This window comes from Myotis lucifugus, unplaced genomic scaffold (assembly GCF_000147115.1).
Source record: "Myotis lucifugus unplaced genomic scaffold, Myoluc2.0 scaffold_715, whole genome shotgun sequence".
Taxonomy (NCBI): Eukaryota; Metazoa; Chordata; class Mammalia; order Chiroptera; family Vespertilionidae; genus Myotis; species Myotis lucifugus.
The window spans coordinates 209,361-220,115 of record NW_005871763.1 but is presented as its reverse complement, the minus strand read 5'-3'; the positions used below and the strand labels follow the sequence as shown (position 1 = coordinate 220,115).

Below are 10,755 nucleotides of genomic sequence, written 5' to 3'. Positions count from 1 at the left end.
TGGGGCGACTGGGGCTGGGCCTCCCGAGCGCCAGGTCGGTCTCAGCGTCCGCTCGGCCTCCTGCCCGAGGCGACCGGGCCCTCGCGCTGGGGTGGGGTGGGGATCGCCCCGCGCGGGGCGGGGCTGGAGGCCCTCAGCCGCACCTCCCCTCTCTGCGGTCCCCTCCGTGGGCCGAGAAGGGCCGTCCGGGAAAGAGGGTGCGGCTGCGGGGGACAGTCTGACCTGGCTTCTGACCCCGCAGGATGGGCGACCTGTCAGGTGGGCGATCTCCTGCCGTGGGCAACCCAGCCACCTTTTCCTTGTCTGCTCATTTCACGGCATTTCACATCACCGCCTTTAAGTCGCCCATCTCTCCCCGACCTGGCGGTGACATTGCTTTAGTTGGGAAATGCTTCTCGGGTCCATGCGCTGAAGTTCTCCTTATTTTTAAATAACTGCCCTGGCTTAGGAGCCACAGCAGGTGAAGTCGCTCCCAAGTCTGATACTTCTGCAGGCTGGGAAGACGGCGTGGGCGAGTCACAACGCCCAGAAACAATTAGCCAGGAAATTACGACTCTGAGAATATTGGCCTGATTTCTTCTGCACAAAGTCAAAGGCAAAAGTAGAAACATTCTTTGGTTAGTCTCATTTGGTGATGTCTGATTCATTGTGCTTAAGTGTCCTGCTTATAATCACATTTCCACCGTAGCCAAACCAATATTAGAAGCTGGGGGTGTGCAAGCTACTCTGGAATTTTACTCCTGTACCAAACTCCTATGTATATACAAATACTTCTTATTGTCTACTTGGAAAGTATGGAAAAATAGAAGAGTAAACATCAGAGGCCCAGGTCTCAGAGATCTCAGTGGGTTTGGCTTACTCACTTGCAGTCTTTTTCTATATTATTTTACACAATTGAGATTAAACTGAATATATTAAATTTTAAATACCATTGTTTATTCTGATTGTAAAATTTAAAACACGTTTGTTGTAGTTTGGTTGTTAAACCTATTAGACTAGCATTATCTACTGGTATATTGCAAAGGAGAAATTAATCTTTACAAATTTAAGAAGAAATGACTCAGATCATTCTTAATAAGTTTTAAAGATGCAGAAAACCATTACTGTAGTTCCTTGGAGTTGAAAATATCTTAAGCCAAATAAGCAGTGTTTTGGAAAAAATAGTTTTCACTTGTTATTTTTTAGCCTTTTTTTCCCCTTTCCAATCTTATCAAATGGACTTCTTAACTTGGGGGTCAGTCGGGCTTCAAACTGCCTGAAATAATATGCGCATTATTCTGTGGACAAGGTCAGATTCTCAGATGGGTTCCCCAAAAGTTAAGATCTACTGGTGTTGATATGTAGTCATTGTTAATATTTGTTAGAACACCCTCAATTATTGTTTTAAATTGTGTTTAAACTTGGCACAGGTACTGCTGCTGCACTGTGAGATGGAGAGTGGTTCAAGAAACTCCAAGCATGAAGCAGAAACTCAGCTGAGGGAGCTAAGGCAGGGCCCAGCGGTGCCTGGACTGGAGAATCCTCTTGGTAAAACATTTCAGTTAGATTTTCAAGTTTGTAAAGAAGGGTCTTTGATTTGGGTTTCAGGAGTTATCTTTAGAACAGTATTTATCAACGTACTGGTTGGCAATGTAAATTTCTGTTCCTCAGACCTAGAGTAGAGGTCCTGATTTAGACCTGGGATGGAGCCAAATAATTTCCTTTTTAATGAACATGCCTCGTGAGCTTTTCCAGTCCTCAGATTTAAGAACCTTCTAATTATATGTGGGAGTTTTCTGGGAGAAAAGTCATAATTTTCATTAGATCTACAAAAGCATCATGACCTGAAAAAAGGTAGAGAAACACTGGTATAGAGAAAAACCTCTTTTATTGGTAACCTGAGGCTTCAATATGGGATTCCTCTCAAATGATTCCTTTATTCAAGTCTTACCTCCACACTACACTGTGTTTTTCCTCCCTCAACTTCTTATTTTTTCTCTTCCACCAGAATCTTTTCATTGTTCTAGTGAAACCCCTTAGTGTCATGGAATAAACTCTACATTCTTAAGATATTCACAGTTTTTCTTGATATAACTAAACCCTGCTCTCTCTCTCTCTTGCTCTCTCTCTCTCTCCTGTTTACTTGATACCTTTAAATTTTTATTTCATGATCATTCACTCTGTTGGTTAGGAATTTAGTTTTGCAGCTTTAACAGAGTTGTCCAAGTAGTTTGGACAAGAAAGACAATTTCTTTCTCATGTAAAAGTCTGAGTTGGTAGGTGGCTGGCAGCGATGAGGGTGGATCAGGGAGGCAGCTCTGGTCCGTAAGCTCATCTAGAAACCAGGTTTATCTGTCTTTTTGCTCCACCACGCTCTAGGGGTTGTCCTCCCTATGGTGGAAGCTGGATCACTCTCCTACTGTGTGTTTCAGGGCATTGGGAAGGGACACGGAGGACTGGAGGGCAAGCAGCTCCCTTTTGAAGGTGTGACCTGGAGGTTGCATAGCATCCGATCCCCTTTGCTGAAGTATAGTGGCATGGCCAACCTGCCTGCAAGGAGGCTGGGGAGGTCTCTAGCTGGGTGACCTTGTGGCCCGCTGAGACTTCAAGCCTCTGTCAAGTAGAAAGGGAGACTGGGTGTTGGGAGGCAATGAGCAGTCTCTGCTATGTTGGCCGACTTATGTTTTCTGCTGTTTGAGTCCATTTTAGAAAACTTTCAACAAAAATTGTTCTTTGGGATTTTTTTTTTTTTTTGGCATACTGTTTTATGCTGTTTTTTCTGTTACAGTCTCCTTCTTGTTTCTATTTTTGGTTTATTGGCATTTTTTTTTCTTTTTGACTGGTCTGTGGCTTGTATATTTCAATATTTAGAGAATCAGCTCCTGCCTTTGACAGCTGTTTTTGTTTGATTGTTTTTCTTATTCGTTAGTTTCTTTATTGTTTCTTCTTTATGGCTTGTTAATTATTTCTCTCCAGTTGAATGTTTAATATTTTCATTATTTCTAAAAATTTTACTTGAAAGTATTTAGGGATATAAATTTATTCTCTTTAAAGCTTTGGCATCAACCCATGCATTTTAAATCTATAATACTCTTATTTTCTAACTCAAAGTTCTCTCTCTGACTTACTAGCCATTTCAGGAGGGTTTATTTTAATTTCCAGGTGATATGGGGTTTTCCCTTCTCCCTTCAAACTTCCATTTACATTTGTAATTCTACCACATCATGGTTAGAGAATGTAGTGTATTCAATTTCTTCTTTTTATTGATATTCCTTGGTCAGTAATATATGATTAATTTTAGCAAATGCTGCATGAATGCTTGAAAGTAATGAGTGTAAGTTTCAATATACTCTGTATCTCTGATGTTCTTTGAATTTATAATAGCCTTGCTTTATTTATTATAATTCTTGTTTTTCACAAGATAGTCATATCATTTCAGATTAGATTAAAATTTGCTATGTTTATTGAGCAAAACCTCAGTACTGAATCTTAGGGCGCCAGGTGCCCATTCAGGGCAGGAGCAGATTTGACAGGTAAAGCAGACAGAGTCTCTAATTGAGGAGCCAGGCAACTGCTGCTAACAAGCTGAGTTCCTCTTTAGCTCCACATGGTTGCTTACTGATTCTATCTTTAGAAAGAATCATCAGACCTTCTGATCAGGATGTCTGCTTTTCTTGTTGGATTTACAAACAATTGTTTTGTAAGACAATGTTGCTGTAGCCCAGTCCAAAGGTTATTTTACCTAGTTCAAATATTCCTAAGGTTCAAGGAACAAGAGGTGCCAGGTAGCCCTAGCTGGTTTGGCTCAGTGGATAGAGCATCAGCCTGTGGACTGACGGGTCCCAGGTTCAATTCCGGTCAAGGGCACATACCTGAGTTGCCGGCTTGATCCCCAGTGGGGGACATGCAGGAGGCAGGCAATCAATGATTCTCATCATTGATGTTTCTACCTCTTTTTCCCTCTCCCTCATCATTGATATTTCTATCTCTCTTTCCCTCTCCCTTCCTCTCTGAAATCAATAAAGATATATTTTTTAAAAAAGGTGCCAGGTAGTTGCTCTGTCTCCATTTTCAAAGGGCTCCACATATCAACTTTTCACATCACAACAAGCTGATTTAGTGGAAAAGGTGTGGACATTGGGATTAGATTGATTTGGAGTCCGGGGTGGCTTAGGAGAAGTAAATTAATTTTTCTAATCCTCAGTTTTCTCATCAATATATATAATTCCCATTGGGTTGATGTGAAGATCAAATGAGAAGTATTTTAAAAGCTTCTTGTACAATGTTTGACCTCCTGTGTGTGACTACATTTAATAGTATTAAAAATCTCAGGATCTTCAGGAGAAAAAATATTTTTTTCTCTCTGATCTTGGGGGTTAATCTTGTGTTCTTCAGGGAGGTCATGCTTACTTGCGTGTCAGGATTCCAACATGGTAGGTCTGAGATTGCCAAGGCGGACTGGTTTTCATGGCTTATTTCTCTTTCTCAGACATGTCTGTAGGACTCCACTCCTTCTAGGGAGGGGAACAAAGAGGCGGAGATCATGGCTGCTGTGATTTCTCCAGCTGGATCTCTGGTAAGTTTGGGTTTCCTTTGTTTCTGATCTGCTGTCTGGGTTTGAGGGCGTCTTTTCCTAAAGTCTTGTGACTTCTCTACCTTGTCCACATTCCTCCTGGTAACTGAATCAAATTGTTTGATTTATGAGTAAAGGCTGTAGTCTATAGGAAGATTCAATACACATACTGAAGCAAATTTCAAGATCTTTCAAAAAATATCAGGGCTATTGTTAGATATGATAGGCAGTCTGGGAATTTACTTATGATGTTAAATGTGTTTTGTTTCCAGGAAATTTCAGTGATTTAAGGGGTAGTAAAATGGGATATTTTCCAATTGAAAATTTCATTTAGAAAATTTTGGGGAAAAATAAATGTACACACACACACACTCAATCTCTTAATTCATAGGGAGCATTCCCCTTGTGCCCACTCTCAGTGATTTCCTCTTTTTTACCCATTAAGAAGTGATCAAGCTTAATAGATGACATGGAGAGAAGAAGTAGTTTAAGACACAGTGCTTGGCTATAGGGAGCTTACAGTCTCATTGAGATAAGGCACAAAAGAAATAGTTACATAATTTATTTAGGTAAGTAATAGTTGTTTAGCAATATGATAAAGATGATGAGTACTATGTAAGGAAAGAAATGGGACTTTAGTATGGGCTAAATTGGTCATAGAAAGCTCATGAGGATAGATTTAAACTGGTATTCAATTACAAATAGGAGTTTAAATTGTCAAAGTATTTGTGAAGGTACTTCAAGTGAGAAAGAAGTTTAGGGCAAGACTCTGAGGCAGAGAAACAGTGGGTGAGCTAGTGATTCAAGATGGAAAATTGAAAGATAGGAGTGGACATGAAATATTTAAGCTGAATCTTTTAATGTTTCTCTGAAGATATTGAAGTGTGTATGTGTGTGTGATCGCGCGCACGCGCCTGTGTGCATGGGTGTGTTTGAGATGGGTATAGATGTGATGAAAGCTGTGTTTTAGCAGTGACTTTTGAAATACGCAGATTCAGAAGAAAGGTACTGCCTACAAATAGAATTTGTTATAGTATGATCCATAATAACCTGCACTAGTGATCTTTTATTCTTTGTAGTCATATATATAACATGTAACTAGTCCTTAAAACATACCCTTGAAAAGATTAATAAAAACAAAACCGTTAGACTTTATTAGTAGACCCAAAGTATCTGTCTAGTATTGGCCTGATCAAACCCATCCCTAATTATCAGAGGTTGAAGTTCACATCATTGTACCAACTTGGGAGGGGAGAGCTAAGACAGTGGTTCCCAAACTTATTTGGCCTACCGCCCCCTTTCCAGAAAAAATATTACTCAGCACCCCCTGGAAATTAATTTTTTTTTAATTTTAATAGTAATTAAACAGAAAGATATATGTATTAATGTTTCTACCTTTTTCGTAAAACATAGTAAAGAAAGGTGTAAATTAGAAACATTGAAGTTTGAAATTATGAAACTATTTATTGAACTCAGAATAGAAAGGTAAAACAAAAAAAGTTAAAACAAATGCACCTGTGGCCATCACCGCCCCCCTGGATCGCTGCAGCGCCCACCAGGGGGTGGTAGCGCCCACTTTGGGAATCACTGAGCTAAGATAACATTTTTCTGAATGAAATTTAAGTAAATACCTTTACCCATATTTTTTTTTAAATGACACAAAATCTAAAATTGATAAGCTCTACTAGAAGGTATAGTAAAATTTCATTTCATCTATAAAATCAGGCTCTTGTAGAGAGAGAGTTTCTAAGGTTTGGAAGAAAACAATGTTATGAGAGGTCCCTGAAAATATTTCCTGAGGTTCGAGAATGCTGCCCTCCCTAACACTGCAGTGATCCAACTGTAGAAAACAGATGGTGTTGGTAGATTTTGAATATTATTCTTGAGTAAGATAGATACTTTCTGAGGAATAGATTTCATCCCTTATGAAAAAGGAGAATTATGTAGTATCTAAAGGCCTCTTTTAAACACTGCAGTTATATCTTTCTCAGTCGTGTGTGTGTGTGTGTGTGTGTGTGTGTGTGTGTGTTATAGTTTCAACTAAGGTGAAAGGAGATGATGATTGGATGTTACTCTGGGACCTTGATATCAGCCATCCCTAAATAAAACAGTAGAGGAGGTCATCCCCTATGTACTACATCCACAGTGGACTGCAGGTGTTTTTTGAGGCTCTGCGGGAGGTCCAAGGCAGCCTGTCATTGAGTGTTCTTACCCTGTATCCCTCAGACTCCTGAAGTTTCCCAGCCAGGTGAAGATCATCTACAGGCAGAAGAACCAGAATTGGTAAAGGTAATACTTACCATTGTATGTAAGGGAAATAAAGAGAATGCTCTTTTACTGCCCCCAACTTGTAATGTTCGCAGCCCATTGCATATTCACAATGAATACCATCTTAAGTGATAGCTGTGGCAATCCCAGGGCTGGTAGCATCAATTTGACAAATCTCATTTCTCTCAGTAGTGGCAGCCGTAATTGGTAATGAAGTGTCCTATATCACATGGTCTGATTCTTGCTTCACATTGCAAGACCCAATACCATTAAAAATATCAAGAATATATCAACATCAGTTCCTATTTTTTAAGAATATTCCCATCCATAAGATGAGTTTAAGTTGTTTAGATACTCTTATTTCATTATATTTGTTGTTTACTTTATTTGTGAACATAGAATCTACCTGCTTTTTCCAGAAAAAAATATCAAAATCAGAAATGAATAAATTGTATTAAGATAAATTATCCAAAACCTAGAAATAAGGCAAAAGATATGCCCTTTCAGTGTCATATTAGACCAGCCTACCTAAGGGTCATCTGACATAGCAGGGAAGGTTTTGTTGTTTGACTCAGTATTTATTATTGATTAATATTCAGACCCTTAAAGTTAGATGTTAACTTGTAGAAAATTGAGAAGTTTCAAATTATTTCTACCTAGGAGGAAACATAATCCCAAAAGTTATGGCTTTATTGTCCTTTGGACATTTACCAGGTTTCTATCTAATTTTGCAATCTTCCGCATTTTTTTCCCACTGTCTATACATCTGTTTCTTATACCTGCTGTAAGCCAGCTTGTCAAGCTTGCTTACGTCTCATTAATGACTTAGTACATCTTTGACATACATGTGTTGATTATACTTTTAGGAGAATTATGGTGTGTTTTTTATTTTATGTAGGAGAAGTTCAGCCCCTTTCTCTTTTTTTTAGAATTATGTTTTTACTAGTGGCGTGGTGTACAGATTCGTGCACATTGAAAGGAAATTAATTAGAAGAAAGATTCATGCAGTAATTATGTTACTGCAAAAAATTACATGTCAAAATAGTACATATAATATCTATATATATAAAAGCCTAAGCGAGGGAGCAGATGCTCAGCCTGGCCTGTGCCCTCTCTTAATTGATTTAAGTAGTATTATAAAATTAAAACACACGTGTGATTGGCACCAGCAAGAGCCTTATATGTATCGTGCATGCATGAGTCAACGTTTATTGTTAAATTGCCAGTTGGTTAGATGGTCAATGAATAAATCACAATGTAGTTCACGTTGAATGTCAACAAAAACAACCAAATTCACAATCGACAATGACAGATCGAACACACATGTGTGATTGGCACCAGTGAGAGCTTTATATTTATCATGCATGCGCGAGTCAATGTTTATTTTTAATTGCCAGTGTGGGTCATATATACCAGCTGGCCAGTTGGGACGGTCGGTCACTTAGCCTTTTATATATATAGATGTTTTTGAAAATTATACTTTGAAAGTTGATTTTATTCCAAACATGTTTTGTGTAAAAATAAGTTTTCCTTTTTGTTTTTATGAGAAAATAAATCCTGAGGTTCAGTCTTTACATTAATTTTTTTGAAACATCACTGGACCAATGATTCTTAAAGTGTTCTTTAACATATGACAATTTAGACTTTAACATAAATTACGTGTTATTTCAGACTTTGAATTATGAACCTTAGGAAAATACCATAATTTTTACATGGTGAATAAATCATACGGTTTCTTTTTGTTCTCCTGACAGAGGGAGTCCCTGGCAGAAGATTAATTCTCTCTGGCTCTTCCTTAAATTCTGCACTCTGCTTATAAGCACTGAACTTAGCTTTAATTATAATTTGAGTAGAACCAATTATTTAATAATTTTTAATATTTATTTCTGAAAAAAAAGCAGATAGAATTTTCATAGGGCTTGTGTTGAATCTGTTGATCAGTCTTGGGAATACTGCTATCTTAACAATATTAAGTTTTCCAATAGTATATGGGATGTCTTCTTATTTTGTGTGTGGGGAGGGGGGTTCTTTTAGTGATGTTTTGTATTTTTCAGTGTACAAGTCTTACACATCTTTTGTTAATTTATTCCTGGGTTTTTTTTGGTGGGGGTTGGGTGCTAGTTGCTACTTTAAATAGATTTTTTTCTTCATTTCTTTATTGAGTGTTCATTGCTAGTGTGTAGAAATAATTGACTTAAGTATATTGATCTTGTATCCTGAACCTTGCTAAACTAGTTTTAGTTCTTACAGGTTTTTGTGTATGTGTATGTGTGGGGATTCTTCAGGGTTGTCCATATGCAAGAAAATGTCATCTGTAAATAGAGATGATGTCATTTGCAAATAGAAATTTGTTCCTCTCCAATCTGGATACCTTTTATTTATTTTTCTTGTCTAATTTCCCTTGCTAAAACTTACAATACAATGTTGAAGTGAGGAAAGAGGACATCTTTGTTTTTGTGGTCTCAGGAGTAATGTATATGGCTGTTCACCATAAAGTATGATGTTAGACTTGGGTTTTTATAGATGGTCTTAATCATATTAACAAAGTTTTCTTCTATTTCTGGTTTGTTGGATTTTGTCAAATACTTTTTCTGAGTCTGTTAAGATGATTGTGTGATGTTGGGGTTCTTGTCCCAACATCAAGAAGGGTTCAGGAATCTGGAAAAGGCTGTGCGTAGATTTAATAAGAGTCCAGAGACTAATAAAGAGTCCGGAGACAAAATATAATTTTGAAAGGCATTTTGAAGGTCAGAGGAGCTTAGCTAAAGGAGCTAAATTCTAAGGTCTAAGGTCTTAGGTTCTTGTCGTCCCCAGGACCCCATGCTTTTTATTAACACAACTTGTCCTGAGGCTAGGCAGAGATATACACTTCAAAGGGTCAGGGTTTGGTACAGAGTCCATTGTCAGAATGGGGGAATTAGCCTACGGCTGTTCAGGTGTTTGGCCAGTAGGAGGCAATAACATGTAGATTAAGATGCCTTTTAGCTGTCTGGCAGCCAAGCAATAATCCCTTTTCAGGTTTGGGGAAATGCCTTCAGCCATTCCCAACAGGTGACTACATGTGTGACTCAACTCTGTTGAGTCCCCAAGTTTCATCAACCTTTTGATGAAACTCTTGAAATTATGACATGCTGGAATTGGTCTCTGGCAGTGTGACTTCTGTTCTTTATTATATTAATACTAGAGGCCTGTTGCACGAAAAGATTCGTGCAATAGGCCTTCCCTTCCCCTGGCTGCCAGCACCGGTTTTCCTCCAGCACCGAGGACCCAGGCCATTGCTCCAGCCAGAGCCGCCTTCAAGCCCTCACTCCTCCGCTACGCGCCTACATATGCAAATTAACCGCCATCTTTGTTGGCGGTTAATTTGCATATTGCTCTGATTAGCCAATGGTGGCCGTGGCGAAAATACAGTCAATTTGAATCTTTGTCTATTATTAGATAGGATGGTGTATTACCTTGATTGATTTTCAGATAGTAAATTAACTTTGTATTCCTGGACAAATCCAATTTGGCTATGGTATTTATGATTGCTTTATTTGTTTCTGGATTCAGTTTGCTAGTATTTTGTTGAGAATTCTGTGTATATGTTCATAAGAGATATTGGTCTGCGGTGTTCTTGTGATGTCTTTGTCTACTTTGGTAATACTGGCACCATAGAATGAGTTGGGAATTGTTTCCTTCTATTTTTTGGAAGAGTTAGTGAAGGATTTCTGTTAATTCTTCTGAAAATGTTTGGTGGCTCTCACCAGTGAAGCCATTTGAACCTGGGCTTTTATTTGTGGGAAGTTAATTTATATACCTATTTAGATTTTCTTTGCCTTGAGTCAGTTTTGGTAGTTTGCATCTTACTAGGAATCTGTCCATTTTTTTTCATCCAGCTTATCTAATTTGTTGGCATATAGTTGCTCATATTAGTCCTTTATAATCCTTTTATT

At 38.3% G+C, this 10,755-nt stretch overlaps 1 protein-coding gene across 5 annotated transcripts in view; it reads left to right on the top strand.

Annotated features, from left to right (window-relative positions):
• LOC102440258 (zinc finger protein 624) overlaps positions 1-10,755 on the top strand; it is a 65,316-nt gene that overhangs the window by 36,896 nt on the left and 17,665 nt on the right. For 2 of the 5 annotated variants that reach the window (XM_023746647.1, XM_014447784.2), the window contains exons 1-4: positions 103-258; positions 1,410-1,527; positions 4,469-4,555; positions 6,779-6,841. Coding sequence is in view for 3 of the 5 variants with exons in the window: in XM_014447784.2 (XP_014303270.1) it covers positions 4,523-4,555; positions 6,779-6,841 (96 nt within the window). In the remaining 2 variants the exon portion in view is untranslated. The other 3 variants (XM_023746648.1, XM_023746646.1, XM_023746654.1) reach the window with 3 other exon arrangements.